Source organism: Acanthaster planci, linkage group LG17 (assembly GCF_054643075.1).
Source record: "Acanthaster planci isolate LZ-2023a linkage group LG17, COTS_SCS, whole genome shotgun sequence".
NCBI classification, from domain to species: domain Eukaryota; kingdom Metazoa; phylum Echinodermata; class Asteroidea; order Valvatida; family Acanthasteridae; genus Acanthaster; species Acanthaster planci.
Genome location: NC_141793.1, coordinates 12,217,531 through 12,238,121, shown reverse-complemented (window position 1 = coordinate 12,238,121; position 20,591 = coordinate 12,217,531). Strand labels below are relative to the sequence as shown.

Genomic DNA, 20,591 nt, shown 5'->3' with positions numbered 1-20,591 from the left:
CAGTTTTGATGAAATTTTAATAAAAATGCAAGGCTAACCCCTTGTAGTTTTTTTCAGTTTTTGGTGAAATTTGGAAAATGGTCTAAATTGTATCAAAATTATCTAGAAGTGTCAGAAAAGCTGAAATTCATCTTGGAATACATTTCTGATTCTTTTTCTTTTTAGGAAAAGTCCAGTTTTGATGAAAAGTCCAGTTTTGATGAAATTTTAATAAAAATGCAAGGCATTTGTAGTTTTGTAGTTTTTTCAATTTTTGGTGAAATTTGGAAAATGGTCTAAATTGTATCAAAATTACCTAGAAGTGTCAGAAAAGCTGAAATTCATCTTGGAATACATTTCTGAGCCTCTTGAGAAAAAGTCCAGTTTTGATGAAATTTTAATAAAAATGCAAGGCTAACCCCTTGTAGTTTTTTCAATTTTTGGTGAAATTTTGAAAATGGTCTAAATTGTATCAAAATTATCTAGAAGTGTCAGAAAAGCTGAAATTCATCTTGGAATACATTTCTGAGCCTCTTGAGAAAAAGTCCAGTTTTGATGAAATTTCAATAAAAATGCAAGGCTAACCCCTTGTAGTTTTTTGAATTTTTGGTGCAATTTGGAAAATGGTCTAAATTGTATCAAAATTATCTAGAAGTGTCAGAAAAGCTAAAATTCATCTTGGAGTACATTTCTGACGCTTTTTAGGGAAAGTCCAGTTTTGATGAAATTTCAATAAAAATGCAAGGCTAACCCCTTGTAGTTTTTTCAATTTTTGGTGAAATTTGGAAAATGGTCTAAATTGTATCAAAATTATCTAAAAGTGTCAGAAAAGCTGAAATTCATCTTGGAATACATTTCTGAGCCTCTTGAGAAAAAGTCCAGTTTTGATGAAATTTTAATAAAAATCCAAGGCGTTGGCCTTGTAGTTTTTCAATATTTGGTGAAAGTTTAAAAATGGTCATCAGTGCATCAAAATTACCTAGAAGTGTCAGAAAACCTGGAATTCAACTCGAACTATGTTATAAATTGATCTTGAAATACACTTCTGAGCTTTTTTAGAAAACAACTCCATTTTTGACGAATTTTTTTATGCATTTGTTTCTTTTTATTGATCAATTCGGGATTGGTGTTGCCACCAAAAATGATGAAAAGCAGCTCTGCAGAAGTCACATCAAAAAAACTCCATTTCATACATATAAATTACAACATAGTCATTAAGTATGTATTCACACTAGCCTTGAAAGCATCCATATTGTCATGGCAGGAAATACATGATTAGGAAGAGAATTCCATAATCGGCTAGTTTTTGGAAGATGTGAAGACATATGGAGAGTAGCATTGGACTTTTGACAGCACACAGGTGGTTACTACTTGAGGAGGGCGTTACCCTGACAGTGGAAACCCTGGGAAGGAGGATCCCTGTCAGCTTGACAGATGGTTGCCAGAGAAATTGACGGAAGAAGGTGCACAAAGATGCAACACTCCTCCTGCGTTGTAGTGGGAGAATGTGGGCCCTATGAGGTTCATCGATCTTAAGACGGAGAGCCTTTCTCTGTAATGCCAAATAAATGCAAGACTAACCCCTTGTAGTTTTGTCAATTTTATGTGAAAATTTGAAAATGGTGTACATTGCATCAAAATTATCTAGAACAGTCAGAAAACATGAAGTTCCTCTCGAAATTCATTCCTGGGCTCTTTTAAAAATAATCAAGTTTTGACAAAATTTAAATCAAAATGCAAGTCTAGCCCCTTACAGTTTTTCCCATAATTTGTGGTGAGAAGTAAAAAAAATAAAAGTTGTTGCTCTTACTGGAAAAGTACATTTTTGACCAAAGTTTTATTCAAGCAAGTTAGCTTCACTGCAAACAAACATATGGTGTACAGGGCATCAAAATTTCCGAGCGAGAATTACAAAGGGCAATACATTCTTGAGGGAGGCACTGTTTTGAATTGAATTTTTCTTTAAAGGATTATCAGCACTGTATATCAGTTTTTCAATTTCATCCAGCTCATTTGCTTACTTAAAACTACAGAATACTTGAAGGTATACACGGCTAACAGGTCTCTAAGATACAAACTGAATTTAGCGATTATCAAGATCTCAATTTTGTGCTTCATCAGTTTTCCGTCATTTGATCACATCTATTCATTTGAGTAGGCTACACATTCAACCTTCACCAACTTTCTTTTAAAAACAGAATTGAAACAGTCATTCTATTGAAACGAGACAAAACACTATCAACTGCCGCTGAACAGTCTGATATAATTACCTCTAATTATAAAACTGTCATGAAAATCCTTGCGTACCATGAGAAAACCTCAAACTGTCATATGGCACTGAAATCTCCATGTAGCATAATCATCGTACATCTTTGTACACATACTCAAACACTGATACACAAACTATACTACTCCAAAAAAAAGGTGAAGGATCACCTCGTAACTTGTAATTTCCCAAGCAATGAGTAGGGTCTAGTTCTTTCATGTTTTTGTTTGTCTAGATGGTGATCTCGTTGGAATCAAAAAAATTTATAAACTCAAGACAGTTGTATGTAGGTATTTTCAGCAGTCAAATATCTCATATGAAAAAAATTATACACAAAATAAAAGCGGCCCTTAACTTCTTTGGTGTCGTGTGTATCTGTACTCTCTCACTGAAGGATAATTTTTTTCTTTACCCTTTGGGGGAAACTTGTGGAGCCTGGGCATGGGATAACTCCATAGAGGTACTGGATTACTCCCTTGGAGTACAGGATTACTCCTTTGAGGCTACTTGATTACTGCCTCAGGGCACAGGGTTGCTCCTTTGGAGCGGAGAATTGCTCCCTTGGGTCACAGAATTACTCCACTGGGGCATGGGATTACTCCTTTAGGGCTACTGGATTACTCCACTGGGGCATGGGATTGTTCCTTTGTGGCAAAGGATTACTCCACTTGGGAATGGGATTGCTCCTTTGTAGCAAAGGATTGATCCACTGGGGCATGGGATTGCTCCTTTGTGGCAAAGGATTAGGGCCATGGGAAATGAGGTTCCTACCTTGGGACACAGGATTCCTCCCTTGGGGCATGGGATTACTTCCTAGAGGTACTGGATTACTCCCTTGGAGCACAGGGTTACTCCATTGAGGCACTGGATTACTCCCATGGGGCACAGGGTTACTCCTTTGGAGTGGAGAATTGCTCCCTTGGGTCACAGGATTACTCCCTTGGGGTACAGGATTAGTCCCTTGGGGCACAGGATTACGCCCTTGGGGCACAGGATTACTCCCTTGGGTGATGGGATTGCTCCCTTGAAGCACAGAATCACTCCCTTGGGGCATTGGACTTCTCCCGTGGGGCATGGGATTAGTCTTTTGGGGTATGCGATTACTCCCTTGGAATGGAAGACCACTTCCCATGGGTGAGGGGTGTTTTGCCTTGTGTGGGGGTTCATTCTCCTCTGGTGGGTTTTCCCCAGATTGAGGTGGCACATCACTACTCCAAGCTCCCACAGGTCGAATGATGCGGCGTTGAAAGAACATGACAACCTTTATGGCCGACACTGTGTAGCTCACTTCGTAGGTCTCGGGTGATTCCACCATGCAGGCTAACTCCCAGCCACGATGGCCCATCTCATTCAATAGAGGGATCCAGTCAGTTTTCTGCTTGACAGAGTAGTCAAAAACCCCAAACTGTAAAAGAATAAAAGGGCATTTTAATTGAATGGTTTGGAATCAGTTGTCAGGTGAAATCAGGCAAAATCTGACCTGGTCACTAGGCAGAAGAGAGAAACATGATTGACTTGAAAATGGGGATGAGTTTTGTTGATTTAGAGATTTTGGGATTTTATGATGCTTCTGGCCTTTTCTTTCCATAAAAAAATTGTAAAGTGGTATTTCCTTGAAAAAGTATTTCCTTAAATTTAAAGCCTTAAGAGACCTTTTTTCATTTTTGACTTTGACAAACAGTCCAATTTCACAATTCAATAAATTCATTTTGGGAATATCGAATGTAAAAACGCAATTCAGCATTCAAAAACCCAATTTCACATTTACTGCAGATAATCAAAATGGACTTCTTTCCAATATGTGCCTTATTTTGACACTCTCACAAAGCAAATGAAAAATAAAGGAACAGTACACAACAAAAAATGATTACAATTAATCATGGTAACGACAAAATCGTTAAATCTAGTAGCTCTATGCTGTTCCGGCACACATATATGTGTGGCTGGAGGAGCCTTCAGCAGGCCACTCCCCCTGCGGTCAGCCCGTCTGACGGAACTTCCACCCCTTGGTCGGTTGTTAAACTTCATGGGTATGCCTTGCCTGGTAGTAAATAGGCCGATACTCTTAAACCTTACTTGCAATACTGTATGCTACCATGAATCAACGGATGCCACCCTTGCTACTTAATCTACTGTGCATAATCAAAGGAAGAAGTTGTGAATAACGCGGAGTCTTCCTGTCACCCCAAAGTCCTGCTTCCTGCCATGATTTTAATTGTTCACCCCGGTATTAATTAATCCCAATATTGGGGGACCGCGACACTATTTTACAAATTTGAGGGGGAAAGATCCCAATTTTACAGGAAATGTATTGGGGACTAGTTCTCCATTTGAAGGTTCTGAATGGTTCTCCATTTGAAGACCATTTTGCCTGTGGACAATTACCCATACCAAATTGTAAACACTGATGGACGATTATTTTCTCAGAACTTTCCCTTCCTGACATTTTCCCAGTAATGTTGTGCATGCAAAGTCTCTCACACACGCGAGTATCCGGTTGAGAAATATGGCCCGACTTAAAGCCTTTTTAGTTGGAAGGTCAAGCTGTCCATCAGAAGAATCAGTAGTAGTGACGTGCTAGAGCACTGACCTTGACCTTGTGTTCGTACTCAATGATGGTCCCCTCCCATTCCGGCACATCGCTGCTCACTTTGGAAGCTTCCTTCTCAAGGAACCAGATGGAGTTGTGATTGGCGTGAATGGTACTTGACAAAAACGCTGCAATTGGACAGAAAGACCAAAGATCTGGTGCAGGATGTTAATTTTGACAAAGACACGGAGCAGGACAAACAGATCCAAAACCTGTTTACCAAGGTGTTTGTTAGTCTCAAATGATGTCTTCTACTGCTCGTTTTTTGCAGCTTTTGAAAAAGACGGCGGGTCAGTGATTTCACTTTTAGGGGCCCTGACTGAGTGAAGAACAAGTTAAAGCTAAAATTAAAATCTACAGATCAGTGATAAATACTAAAAAGCTGAGTCACACATCACAAAGTGTACATGTCAAGTTGAGAGAGGTACCACTTTAAACCAGGCTAAGCCCCTGCCCAACTTAGGGGGGGGGGGATTTTTAGCAAGGGTGGGGGAGAAAGACTAAAAGGTGAGTGGAGTCCGGTATCTACTGCAATGAGTCAATTCTGTGCACAAAATCCTCAGTGATGACAAACGGAAAGACTGTGGCTATGCCTTGAACCACGCATGAATCTAGCCCTGTAAAAGGATGTTTGATGCAAATTTGCAAATTACTAGGGTGCACGGGGATGGGGTTGTGCTGCCATCTTGCAGACCATAATATAGTAAGTACCAGGGGTATATGTTTTGCCTGGTGCCCTGTATATATTTTGTGGACAGATTACCAGGGAAAAGAACTGACCAGTGGTCCTTTCTCAAACTTGCCCATTATTAATAAGCCAGTTTGGTGTTTCAATAAAGCAAGACCAGTTAGGAAGAAGGCAGGCATGCCTGTCTGCATAGGGCCGTACTGATTGGGAAAGCCTTGCGCCAGTGTCCGAATGACCTCGGATGCACTTCATCGTGGGCATGCGCTGTTGGAATACCAAACTGGCTCACTGGTAGTAAAAGAACAGCGCCCTCTACTGCTTGTGCAGAGGCCATCTCAAGGCTTACAACTCCTCTCTTTGATGGAATTGTCATAGTTGATCTCCACTAGTTTCCAGCCCCTCTGTAGGAAGCCAGCAAAGTGGCCCATGAAGTCAGTCTCCATCTCATACTCCACTTCCGTCGAAAAGCTGGGATATTTCATTTTGAACTTTATGGGAATGCTGACAGCCTGGTAGACATAACGGGTGGGGTTTGGATCCAAAGGCATATGGAAGAAGAGATCCACCCCTTTACCTGGGTGAGAAACCATATTTCGGTAAAAAAAACATACGTTTGGAGTTATAAAAATAGAAGCAAAACTGGGCTGGTCAGACAGAATATGACTTACTGAACAGTGTTAATTTTTCACTGAAAATGTTGACCTCTGCAAAGGGCAAAATGCAGTTTCTCACTCAGGGGCGGATCCAGGATTTTCCCAAAGAGGGGGCGTGATCCCTTATTTTTGAAAAGGGGGGGGGCAAAAGTAAACTAAAGCAGCAATGGTAAAATGCTTGCGAAGATGTAATGCGAAGCAATATGGCGTAGGGTCCGGGACCATTTGGAATTCTAGGTGCTCTGTGTTACAATCTCAGACAAATATGACCCCTCTTTTTTTTTTCCCTTTTCCCTCTCTCTTTTTTACGAACAGTTACAAACTCTTGGTGGCGCACTATTGGAAATTGCCGGTATTGCTAGTTCACAGGTTGGCATTGCTTTTGTTGTACTGTTAGGGATCAAAATGCCCTTTACAGAGCATTTTTGATACGTTACAAAAAGACCCACCTCCTAAAATAATACTCACTTGCTTGGAAGCCGGTAAGTGCCTGCAGAAGTATCCCGGGGGACTTCTCAAAACCTGTGATTTCGATGCAGATCAAACGCCCTCCCTGAGCGGCAACATTGCTTATCTGTTACAATTGCAAAAACAACGGCACAGTTTTTGGACCAGAGTATTCACAATTTCGTACAAGCCAACAACTGGGATCCATGTATAAAATTCACTTACAATAAGCTCTCGCATACCTTCTGGTGGATGTCGGAAGTGTCGGATGTCACCGTCTGGCCTTCTGTGAAGAAATGAAGCTTCTGCTGTGTTTTCAAGAGGCTCTTCTCCACCCGAAGCTGCCATCTTTCACGGGACGGAGGCCTGTAGATAGAGCAGTTAGTTGGGAGGAACATCCCAGAAATGATGGGTGTAATAAATACAGAGCACTGGCTGAAACTCAACACGGACACCAAGGCTGATGAGGAGTTAAGGGTCAAGGATGGATGGCACATAAGAAAGTCTGGACTTGGAATGCTTTGGTATCCACTGAAACCACTAGGGGCCATCTTATGGCGCCCAAAACAAAGGTAATCAATGGCTTACGTACCATTTTAACCACTGTTGGCACGAACAATTTAGTTAACAATGGTGTGTCACCCTTTGCATACGCACTGCAGTCGGAATGGGAAGATGATCCATGGGTGGCTCTAGTGACCTCTGTGTGCTGATTAAGAATATTGCAAATCCTGATTTTTTCATCATTTCAAAACCTTTCTAGGGGCATCTCCTGGAAACGAACAGCACACTGCAAAGCTTCAGTCAAGGCAACAGTCAAAATTATGGAAGACCCTGAAAAGGGCAAAAGTATGAACAAATTTCACTTGCCAAGAAAAATTGTCGTACTCTCGACCATTTTCGGGGCCATCTTAAATAGTTGGCTTCACACTTACACATTGACAGGTTTGGATAAGATGGCTTGGAAGGGCATTGCAACTTTAGAAGAGCCATTTATTTTTCTCATGAGTCCCGGGCAAGCCTGGAACTGCTGCAGGATAAACCCATGGGTATAGGGCTGGCATATCACAGGGTAACAGGCATCAGTGTTGGTTGTGACCATGGAAGAGGAAAAGATGTTACCTGGCAGGAAACAAATTATCATTTACAATTTACTGAATAGGCTTAAAAAGCAAATGCACCTGAAAGCTAACTTTCTAATTCTCAATTGCACTGAGTGCATGGAAGATGGGGACTTACGTCCTTCATTTTTTTTATGTAAATGCCAATTCTTGTGTAGAAATTATTGGGCAAGACAGTGCCATCTCATAGAAATCAAGAATATAATCTTCTGAAGGATATTTCAATTAATGCCAAAAGTTTGGACCTCAAACTTCACCACCATTAGTCACCATCCTTTAATCTAAGATGTTACCTGGCAGGAAACAAATTATCATTTACAATTTACTGAATAGGCTTAAAAAGCAAATGCACCTGAAAGCTATCTTTCTAATTCTCAATTGCACCGAGTGCATGGAAGATGGGGACTTACGTCCTTCATTTTTTTTATGTAAATGCCAATTCTTGTGTAGAAATTATTGGGCAAGACGGTGCCATCTCATAGAAATCAAGAATATAATCTTCTGAAGGATATTTCAATTAATGCCAAAAGTTTGGACCTCAAACTTCACCACCATTAGTCACCATCCTTTAATCTAAGTTTGGACTCACTCCTGGTGTTTTTCTTCAGTTTGGAAATTGGACCATATCAAACTTGAAGTTTTCTGAACTTCCAAAATTTATTGCCAAGCAAAAAAAAACCCAATAATGCTCCAACCGCTGCATGGTCTTGGGCAATAACTGTACACCGACTACTAACAGGTAAAGACCTTCAAAGAATTGAGAAATGCCAAGTGTAATTACATACAAAGCACAGCAGTCAGTTATCTTAGCCCAAACTTACTATCAGCTTTCAAAACAGCTTCGATGTTTACGTAGCAGTACTGGAGTCGGTCACCCGCATAAGGCTCTGGATCATTCGGGATAGGACTGTGAGCGCCCATAGGCAAGGGGTTGACTGCTTCAGCTGGCCTTGAAGAACTGTGGGGTCGTTCATTGCTCATTCTGAAACTAGCTCGTCAGCTACAGTTTTTAAAACCTATAACTGAAAGATGCAATCAAGCCAATAATAATGGCAACAGCAATGGCAAACACTACTTAAACCTCTGGTTTGTACAAGGTGGGGCTGTCGCAAGTACACTTGTCAAATTGACGAGCTAAAAATAACAAACCAGGAAAAACCCAGCCTTTTGCATTTACATATCAAAGATGTCTATTATAATAAAGCTAAGATGCTCATGATAAGGAAGAACTGGGATTCCAAGGTCTGTCAATCCATTAACATTGGGGAATGGATGTGTGAAGCAAGGGCACACAATGACAAGCCAACTGGGCCCCGTTTCCTTTCAAGTTTAAACCAAAGAGTGATCCAAAATCCTTCAATTATGAAATCTTCTCAGCAATTACCCCAAAATGGAAACCAACTTCAACGGAGAGAGCTTCGACTCCCTAAGCATACAAGTTTAAGCTCAAGAATGAGTCCCAATTAATCTCCTCTCCTCGTGTCTGATCCTCAATCCATTATCTACACTTTGCACCCAAAACTGAATGTAATACAAGTCCATGTACACTATTCCGACTATGAAACTCAGGTCTCTCGTGAATATACTGGAATAATTATTGTCAAAGTAAAATCTTACCATGACTTTGGTGTAAGGTTAGCAAGACGGACTTTATACCCACCCACCAGATAACACTGATTCCAACATGACGCTATGTTCCTGATTTAGGTAGAAACATGATTGTGTAAACATCAGTGTCTACTTGTAAGGAAGACGATGAATGAATCTGTGATAATCTGAGGGTACTTCAAATTTTAGTTCTGAAAAACAATCATCCCTTCAATGATTTTAAACACAGTTGGCACAAAGGTAACAGTTACGCTTGTTTAACACTTCATTTTATTCATAATTATGATGTAATATATTTAATCATGCATTTTACCTTGGAAACTGAAGATGGTTTACCCTTCACAGGTTTAAAAAAGTGAAGAAAGAAAATACAAGACAATAAATACAGAAAATTACTCTCCCACCTTGAAGCGTTCATAAGCACGGATGATACTGAACTATATTACCACTTGTGTGCCAGGGAGGTGACTGGTTCCCGTCCAAATAATAAATGATTCGGACCAGTAGCCAGCTCACACTTGACATGTCTGATTGGCCCTTCTGTTTGATATATATTCATACTATACTAAGTCAGACCAATGGCACTATATAGTACCGAAGTGTGACGTCACTGTGAACCAGAAAGTGCAGTGCAAACGAATGGAGTACGCGCGCGTGTTGGTTCACGCGCTGGTTCATGCGCTCGTGCCTTTTACACACTAATTGTGTGCGTGATGTATTCACTTCGGTACACTATGACATCTGCTTCATCCATGGTTAGCCACTATTAATTTACTCTTGGTTTCAAGACCTTCCTGTTTATTCTGTGACACGAACCATCACCAGATGAATCGCTATCACAGGCTGGTACGCCTCAAAAAAAGGGTGCTGTCACAGTGAATCGCATTCTGCACCACACAATGCACGCATATCGGATCGCAGTACTGCCAAAGGCGTCTTGGACCCAAGACTACGATTAATCATGGAGTTGTATATATGTACACACAGTTTGCTTTCTCACATATTGTTTATGATCTCACTTATTTCCCCAGCCATTCACTTCAAGTCACCAATTACGTTGCTCAGTTATCACATGAATGAGCAATGCATACAGAACTTGTTTTGAAATACATGTTTAACAGAGGAGATTGGAGAATGCAAACTATTTCATTGGCTACTGTCTAATTATTAAATTGTGGAAGCAACTGCATGCTCATTTCCTCATTGAAATAAACTCTGAGGAATTCCTCCAAACTTTATGACCTGCTATTGGTTCCTACGTTCGATTAACATCCGAAAGACGTCTGTGGACTACGGAGGAACCTGGATCAGTCTAGGCAAGGAACACCATGACTTACAAATATGAGTACAAATGTCATGAGCAACTGTGCACAGTAACTTAACGGACCATGCATGGGTAGCTAAACAGACCATGAGTAGCTGAACAAACCATGAGTAGCCTAACAGACCACAGGTAGCTGAACAGACCATGAGTAGCTGAACAGACCATGGGTAGCTTAACAGACCATGAGTAGCCTAACAGACCACGAGTAGCCTAACAGACCATGAGTAGCTGAACAGACCATGAGTAACTGAACAGACCATGAGTAGCTTAACAGACCATGAGTAGCCTAACAGACCACGAGTAGCCTAACAGACCATGAGTAGCCTAACAGACCATGAGTAGCTGAACAGACCATGAGTAACTGAACAGACCATGAGTAGCTTAACAGACCATGAGTAGCCTAACAGACCACGAGTAGCCTAACAGACCATGAGTAGCCTAACAGACCATGAGTAGCTTAACAGACCATGAGTAGCTGAACAGACCATGAGTAACTGAACAGACCATGAGTAGCCTAACAGACCACGAGTAGCCTAACAGACCATGAGTAGCCTAACAGACCATGAGTAGCTTAACAGACCACGAGTAGCTTAACAGACCACGAGTAGCCTAACAGACCATGAATAGCTTAACAGACCATGAGTAGCTTAACAGACCATGAGTAGCCTAACAGACCATAAGTAGCTTAACAGACCATGAGTAGCTTAACAGACCATGAGTAGCTTAACAGACCATGAGTAGCTTAACAGACCATGAGTAGCTTAACAGACCATTGTATGTTCCTTACAGTTTTCATTTTAATGTACATGGACTTACTTCAATATAAGCTTGCCTAATCAAATGAACTTCAACCTCAGGAGCTCAGTGCATGGATCTAAAACTGAAAAGTTGTTATCCAGATGAAACTGAGTTGCCGATAACATCAAACTATAACTTCACTATCTGCAATGCTAATCAAACAACTTGTAGGTCCAGTTGATGGCACAATTTTCTTTCTTTTCGATTCTATTCAAATCTGGTACCCTCATGAGTACACTCAAGCCTCCATCTCTTAGGCTTGCCTGCTTGATCTGGATTCCAGTCAACAATCCCGACGCTGGTTCACTTTATGCATTAGATAGGTGCTGGTGTCAGTCAACCAATGACGGATCACTGATCGCAATCCGGATCCACGTTTAAACAAACAAGCCTCAAGAGCCATGCCAGATTGATGGCTGGGCAACTCTCAGGGCAAGCCTCCTGAGGTGAACAAAAACTTTATAAACATTTGCAGAAAACACATTGATAAGTTGGAAAAAAATGCAAAACATTGTGCAGCCGTCTTGGAATTTACCATATTTTGGCCAGAATTGACAATACTTGACACATTTAAAATATCTATTCAAATGCAAGAGCAACATCTTATTAGATGTTGACGGGCTGCACACTGAAGCCACTACTCATCCCCCCCAAAAATTATGGACATTACTAAACACCGGTGATTGTGTGAAACTTGCCATTTTTTCTTGAGCTGGAAATTCTACAATCTGATTTGACTTGTTAAAATGGTTTAAATATTTTTGTTTAAAATGCAGTTATGTACACATTTATTTCAGCCTTACCTTCCCAAATTTCAAGCTGATTTAGCTCTTCAATGAAACAAAATCCCCCAAATGCCATAAACTAAAACTGAAAAACCACAACTTAATGCACATTCATAAAATAAATTCCTATGAAGGATTTATTTATCTGTGACATTTTGAACTTAATACTGAAGTACTACAACCTGGCTTTCATCAGCAAATAAGCATGATGATTATATGCATAGTATAGAAAAAAATTTCCACAAACTATTGGCTTTAAAAACTTTTTAGGAAATATTCTACTCTTTTCTATTTTTACACAGGTTAAGAATTCATTACTATAAATGTTACATTTACAACATTAGTGTGATTGTTGTTACAGACAAGATCTTTGCAATACACAGGTGGAATTTTATCCATCATAAACAATTTGTGACCCACCATCCCCAAACCAGGCTGAAGTAGTAACTCCACAACCCTAAAATAGTGGAACTTCCACTGTTCAGATTTTCATGGGAGTTTTACAGCTATTACTACCCGTAAGAAGCTTACTGCAGACAGAATTTTGATTTGACATGGATCACTTTTAAGTGTAAAAAAAAAAAACTGAAGGAGAGGAATTGTCCAACATCACAAATACCGACTTCAGCCTGGTTTGGGGATGGTGGGTCACATTTAGATGGATTGCAGGTTTTAAAGCTGTGGTCATATTTTGAGAGGAAAATAAAGCCTGGAAAATAAAGCACACTGTGTCCCTCAGCAAGATACATTATCACAATGGGAAAATTCTGGGAGCTTTCCACAGCCACTTTACAGCAATATGAAGTGGGCGGTTCGTAAAACTCATGTCATGATGGGGTGAGGTACACCCGTGATGACAGTCAGTAAGCGTACTTGCTTTCAAAATCCTAATAACAACTTTCACCACAGACCTCTTTGCTAGGCATTTCCAAACTCTTCAAAGATTTACAATCAACTGTCACCGACAATGTAATCTACCCTTGCAAGGCTATTTTGTGCTTTTGCAATGACAAGAAACTCCGAGAATTTTGTTCATTCCCTTTGTGGAAACACTTAACATCCACAGCATGCATGGATCAAAGTTTGTACTTCCAATCAAAGGGACACTTACTGTTTCTGTTCCCGTTGGGGACTCCCTGGGTAGCCTCCATGGGGTGGGGCTGGATAAGCTCCCATGGGTGGGGTATAACCCCCCTGGAGCGGGGGAGCACTTGCTGGATATGCACTAGGCGCAGTTGATGCCGGATAGGGGGGTGGAGGCTGGTTTCCACCAGTATGTGGTGGTGGATAACTTCCCTGGGGAGGGGGATGAAAGCCTGAGCCTGGGGCATAACTCCCCTGGGCTGGGGGATAGCTCCCCTGGGCTGGGGGATAGCCCCCCTGGGATGGGGGATAACTTCCCTGAGCTGGAGGGGCCCCAGCCTGAGGCGGCATGACAAAACCGCCAGCTCCCACAGGCCGCATGATGCGACGCTGGAAGAACATGAGAACCTTCATGGCTGACGAGCTGAAGCTAGTATTATAGGTCTCGGGGGATTCCACCAGGCAGGCTAGCTCCCAGCCCCGCTGGCCCATCTGAATCACCAGTGGGTCCCAGTTGGTCTTGGCTCGGGTGCCACTGAACGTGGTCTGCAAAAAAGACAAACTACAGTCAGGGCTGCTCTCATACTGTCTCAAAACTTGCCCTCCACATTTTGGAGAAACGATAGAAACTGAGATCTTTTCCCTAGTTAAAGCAGTGCTTTTGGATTTAAACTCTGGCACATTAAAATCAAACCATCATCTTTTGGACACTAATTTAGGTCAACAAACGATTGAGACTTTGGCAACACTGTAGCTGAAGTACAAGTTAAATGTTAGCAGATGTCAAGCACTAAGACTTATAGTCAAGTATTACCCGACACTTTGGTGTCACAGGAGATAAGCAGTATGCGGCGCTCCAGTGGAAGTTGAATGTAAGCATATAAAGACAGGTGAAGTACTATAAATATGGCTTTTGTGATAATTGATGTCAGGTGCTAAATGTATATGGGGCTTAAGTGTCAACAGAGGCCACAAATTTACCAATAGTTTAGTGTCATTGAAGTCAAAGTAAAATAGTTCTTTGACATTTACACAAGCCAACTTCCACTCAAGATACTGCTATTGCTGCAGGTCAAGTACTAAATGAGACTTCAAGTGTCATTATGGGTGGGGTACTAACGGTGATCTTGTGTTCATATTCAATAATGGTCCCTTCCCATTCTGGAATCTCGCTGTTCACTTTAGAGGCTTCCTTCTCGAAGAACCAGATGGAGTTGAGACTTGAGTGTGCCTGAAAGAAACCAGCTGTGTAGTAACAAGAACAGGACGTCACCTTGAGATGAAGGGGTTCTAGCACTCGAGTCACTGAGTCTAAGAAGCCTAAAAAGCTTTAAGACGGAGTAAAGGCGATCAAGAGCTCTGGGGGAAAACTCGGGTCACAGGGATGTAAGGCTGGGAAATTACTAATGGGTTGGCATGTCATGGGGGAGAGTTACACAAGTTGAGTTCCTTAACCCTAACCCTCCTGAATCCTTCACCTGTTGGAGGATTGAGGACAGTTAGGGTTAATTAAAAATTCCAGCAAGTCGGTGCACATCCAAGTCATCCAGTCCTAGGCAAATGCACAAACTATACGAACGAACTGCAACAAATGGAGTTCTTGGTCATTATTCAACCTGTAACCCTACGACTGATTTTATGAAACAGCTGGCAACAAAACTGATGTACAAGGCTCAGCGCATGTAAACTGCACTTGGCCTTAACATAGCGGACACTGCCATAGTTATGGCAAGAAATTTTGCACGGAAAACTGTATATAAAACCAAAGACGCAACGTACTACATTTATTCAGCAATTTTGCACTTACGCTGTGTCGTCATGGAGCAGTCAAAGTTGATCTCAACCAACTTCCAGCCCTTCCGCAGGAAGGCAGCAAACTGACCCATGAAGTCAGTGAGCACCTGTATCCTCGGCTGGGGGAACGAGGACGTAACTTGGAATTGTACGGGCACGCTGATGGCTTGGTAGATGTAAACCGTGGGGTTGGGGTGCAACGGCATGTTGAAGAAGAGATCTACACCTTTGACTGGTGAGATTTGGGGAATAAAGTATTAAATGTAAGCATTTAAGTTCTGTACAGTTTAAGATCAACATTTGAATGAGGAGTGGCAACGTCTTCAACTGATCAATTTTGGCTCAGTGTTTGATTTTTTGAAACTTAAAAAACCTTTGGAGACCTTTGAGATCTCGATATGGCAATGTGATCTAGGCAGATGACAATATTAAGTTTTTTGAAAAGTACAAGAATACAAGACAGAGTTTTAACTGAAGCACAACCTTCTGCCTCATCCAATGACAGAAGTAAATAATTTTTCTGTATATTTTAGGTTGGGATTATGGCCGACCAGAAATTAATAAAGATGCCATCATCTCTAAAATACTTACTTCCTTGGTAGCCTGAAAATGACTGACCAAAGCTGGGACCTTGCTCAAAACCGGTGATTTCGATGCATATCAAACGACCGCCTTGGGATGCAACTTGGTTAATCTGAAGGATTACAGGATGAGACAGAGTACTGTAAGCATCTGTGGAGTATTACGGTCTGGAGATAAACATGGATATAGGTAAGGCCAAGAGACGGGCCCGAGTCCCTAAGCAAGACACTGTACTGCAGTCTCTCATCATCAAGGAGCAAATAACAACATGAAGGGTAGGATTGCGATAAGCAATGTAATTGCTGCAGACATTACATCGTAGTGCAAAAGATACATAAGCAGAAAGTTGATGTCTACCACAAGACGGTCAATAACTGAACTACCTTATAGAAGATGTCAGGACAATGTCAAAGAATTTTGGTCTTGTCGTATTTATTGGCCCGAGTAAAGTTTAAGAAGTTGTCATGTATCCTCGTTAGTTATGCACTTAAAGCAAGTAGAATCAGTACACTTACCTAAGGCCCCGTAAATGCAAACCGATCGAAATTATTTCGCAGATTTCAATTAGCAATAGTGTTCTGCATTTCAACTCTATCACAAATTGAGCCCACATTTAAAATCTGAGGCTTTGTCCAAATTACTTGGTTGCGGCTTGAAATTGCCTGTGACTCTGTTAATGTCACATACTCCTGTGTAACTTGGAGCAGCAGCCAAGTCATCCGGACTTGGCTACTTTCTACGCTTATCTCGCATATACCTTTTGGTAGATGTCTGAAGTATCGGACACAACCGACGACTGCGTCGTGAAGAACTGAAGGACCTGCTGGGTTTGTAAGAAGCTCTTCTCCACTCGTAGCTGCCACCTCTCATTGGGCGGTGGCCTGCAAAAAAGAGATGAAAGATCTGCGGAATGAAAAACACTTGGCCCAATACACAAAGTCCATCTCAGTTCCATTTCCTTATTTGAATAAATTTGTGCCTTGCTAAAGAACAGAGTTTGAAAGTGCCAAAAATAAATAAATAAAAAGTATAAAAAAAATCAACCATTCACTTTTAAGTTCATTCTTTAGGGTTAACATCTACCATAGTGACTCCAACTTTGAAATATTGTGCAACTGAAAAAAGAGATAAAGATATCCAGATAAAACATAAAGTAGGGGGCCAGCGCCAGATAAACATCTCTCTTTATACTTTGTCTTTCTACTTACGCATTGACTGGTCTGGACAAGATAGCTTGGAATGGCATACCCACACTGAAGCTAAAACCTTTTTGTCTCTGGACACCAGGGATGGACTGGAATTGATTCATGACGAAGCCCTGAGCATAGGGCTGGGAAATGATGGAATAGTAAGCGTCCACGTTGGTCGTTACGACGGGGGCAGAGAAAAATGTAGCTGCAAAGGAGAAAGAAGACAAGCGTCCAGGCCTATTTGTTCAACTTAAGGTCAGTCAAAATTTGAGGGATTTTCATCTAGCTCCAACAGCAACCTAAAATTTGAAACTGACTGAGATGAGCTCGAGATGATGGCGACCACAGGCACAGAATCCAGATTTGACACAAAAAAGGGCTATATGCCTTGAGCAGAAGTTCTTTTCATATCGCGATATCATGAAAAAATATCGCGATATCCGATATTATCGTGATAACGTCATTTTCAATTCATAAAATTAACACAACCAAAATCTCGAGTGACACGTCAAAAAAAAAAAAATGAATGTTTGCATTATTTCTACATTTAGAACTCTTATATGCTGGTGAAAAGCAAATTTTAACATGGAAATTGTGGACATTAAATTATCATAAATCATATCATGGCATCGTACGGAAAAAGCCAATTCCTCACACACATTTGCGCTGAAGTTCACTCAATAAAGCAACCCCCAAAATGGACAGACCACATGCGTGTTACTCGAGGGGCTACTGGTACTGACATCCTCACCTCATTTCTAAGTCATCATTTATTTCTTGTTAGTCGGCATGTTTCACTCCGACCACAAAAAATCCTCCTTGTAAGTCGGAAATAAAAATACCACGCTTCGGTATCAGTTTCCTTCGCCACAGTTGCCTAGAAGTGTCAAGCAACAAGCCCCACACTGCTTGACTGATGCATGCATGTGGTTGAGTACATCAATACCAGGGACCCCTCTCGGGCAACATGCATGCGCTCTGTCCATTTTGGGGGTCGCCTTATTGAACGAACTTAACATGTAGGCCCTTTTCTTATACTCAACTTGGGCTCCCGTCTCAGGCTTCAACTGTTTTTTTACTTCCTGACTCTGAAGTTGTAAACGCAATAGCAAGTTTGATAGTGGCACAGAACATCAAGTAAGATGCAAAAGAGCCAAACATTACAGTTCTTCAATTTAATTGAAACGGGAATTTGTTTTGGAGACGGAGCCTGAGATGGAGAGAAAGTTGAGTATTGGAAAATGGCCGTGTACATGTGTGGCACGTGGGCACAATATGACAATCCAGAGTCCCGAGTGAGAGAGCCGACTTAGCTGGAGTTTACTGTACAATACATGACACGTGCGCACAGTCTGTTTGTTTGGTTCTGCCCCCTAATACTTGTGAGACCATCGAAGTTGCTGGGGCAACAGTGCCTTTGTGGTTTGAGGTTTTCAATGGGGTGTTTGTGTGGCCTAAATGCAGTAATGCATGCCGGGCTCAACACGCGGTGCATTGACTTCCCTATGTGCATGTACAGTACATCGTTTAGAGCTTATCGCGATAATTCTCGGCTTATCGATTTGCACAATATCCCCTATATGTGTTTTTATGAACGATACGATATCCGATATCAACATCTTATCAACATCCTGAAATATCGTCATATCAAACAGGCTTACCCCCGCCTCATTAGTTGAAAAGAGCCATGTTGGTCAGGAGTGCTTATTTTCGTTGGTAGCGACGCGACTGTAACGCTTACATTTTGTAGTTGTTCATGAATCAGCAAAGTGCAGTTCTGACCAAAGAAGCCTCCACTGCTAGGAAAATAACGCCCTCTGTTGGTCGCACTCAGGGCTTATAGCATCAGCAGTCCACCAACCATCAGCTGTGACTGACCTTGAGTTGTAAGCTTTGCCTCCACATTGACAAAGCAGTACTGCAGCTGACCGCCGGCGTAAGGCACCGTGTCGTTGGGGATGCCGCTGTGAGCACCTACACGCACGCCCTGCTGGGTCACACCACCAGGGCTGTTGTACTGCTGAGACTGCTCGTTGCCCATCCTGGATCCTGCTGCAGTTTGGCCTATGCGTGCAAAGGATTGTCAAATTGCAATAACGTAAAGGGACAGAACAGAAACTTTTCTTCACATTGGTGCAGATAAAGGCCAAAAAGTGACCGACGTGAAGTGAGTTACTTATTCCTTGTTTGACATTCAGTGTTGAACATGTAACCATTTGATATTCAATAAGTAACCGTTTGACATGCAGGATGCACACACCTAGAAACGATGGAGTGCAAAAGGGACAAAACAAAAATACAAAATAAAACAAGCTGCACCACCATGCACATCCATTCACATTAGCTTATTTACACTGTATTTTCACAATGATGTATACACACACAACTGTATCCCACAGAGGCAACCATGGGGTTTTTCGGGGTCAAACAGGCCCTTTAATGTAGGCGGCACAGTTTGTTTTTTCTATTTGGCACTCCATCATTTCTAGGGATGTGCATCCTTAGTGCTTGCTGAATGTCAAACGGTTACTTATTCAACGTTGACTTATTCGACGTTGAATATCATTATCAAACAGTCACCTGTTCAACATTAAATGTCGAATGTCAAATGAGGACCAAGTAACTAACTTCACACTGGTCAAAATATGGGGTTATTCAAGAAAAATTTTTCCAATTAATCTGCTGGTAAGTGCAAATTGAAGGTAGGCTTATACGCCTTGAGGCTGCAAGACCTACATGTCATGGCCCTGACCTAACTAAATCATGTAGGGCCTAGGCCTCTGTCAGTCTAGGACCAGCTCAATGGTAGGACCACCAGGATGGACTCTCTACCCTTGGAATCTGGTTGGCGTAGTGGTTCTTTCCTTGCCTTCCACCTCTGCGGTCCGGGTTCGATTCCCAGCTCGGTGTGTCGGTCCACATGTGGATTGGCTTTTCAGTCCCTACCTGACTCCGTGGGTTTTACCCATAATATTCCTCCGGGATTTTCCTCCCACCTCTGAAACTGTAACTGCTTCTCATGCCACCATGTTCACGCTGGTTTTAAATGTTCTTTTTTCCAACTGCTTCAATTCTAAGGATAACACAAGCCAAAAACTTACCTCAAGTACTGTGAAATGGAGTTGCCAATTGGTAAAAACCCTTATTCTGCTAATAGGCCTATCACCACTAACGTTAGCTCTGTCATGTTTTGACAGGAAGGTCAGAAGCTGTTTAGACCATGTTTAGACCTGTGGTGAGCTTTCCAAATCCATTACATACTGTACGCTACGTACGTGTACGAGGTCACAAGTGCACAGGGTGGGGATTATTGGGGGCGCCCTCTCTAACATTGCTGCTAGAAAACCATGGTAAAACTGAGTCACTGACAAGTAAATATTTCCATGCAAACATTCAATTAACAAACACACCCTTGATCTTAGCAATAGGTAATACAGCAAAATTAGCCACGTATCTGACGTTCTGCTCTTTTCCTCATTCCTTTTCGGGGTGAAAGAGTTGCGTTTTATTTACAGCTGAAGTTGAACAAGAAGACTTTCCAAAATAAACGACAAGAAATTGAAATGAATAACTCGTTTAACTCAAACGCATCGTCTGCACACACAAGATCATGCCAACTCAATAAATGCGGGGACAATGCGTCATAATTTTAGACTCTCCAAGCGCGGATCCAGGCTAGGAGT

The 20,591-nt window shown here is 41.6% G+C and overlaps 1 protein-coding gene across 1 annotated transcript; it reads right to left on the bottom strand.

Moving 5' to 3' along the window:
* Positions 1–1,061: 1,061 nt before the first annotated feature.
* Positions 1,062–20,204, bottom strand: LOC110973367 (uncharacterized). The gene is made up of 16 exons (XM_087148231.1): positions 20,010–20,204; positions 18,787–18,972; positions 16,927–17,113; positions 16,476–16,599; positions 15,728–15,830; positions 15,150–15,368; positions 14,463–14,587; positions 13,371–13,888; positions 8,566–8,741; positions 7,559–7,745; positions 6,866–6,989; positions 6,645–6,750; positions 5,870–6,097; positions 4,836–4,963; positions 2,844–3,650; positions 1,062–2,748 (listed from the first exon to the last, which is right to left on the bottom strand). Exons 2-16 carry the CDS (start codon positions 18,947–18,949, stop codon positions 2,596–2,598), a joined length of 3,348 nt encoding a protein of 1,115 aa, XP_087004357.1. The 5' UTR covers positions 18,950–18,972; positions 20,010–20,204; the 3' UTR covers positions 1,062–2,595.
* Positions 20,205–20,591: the final 387 nt, after the last annotated feature.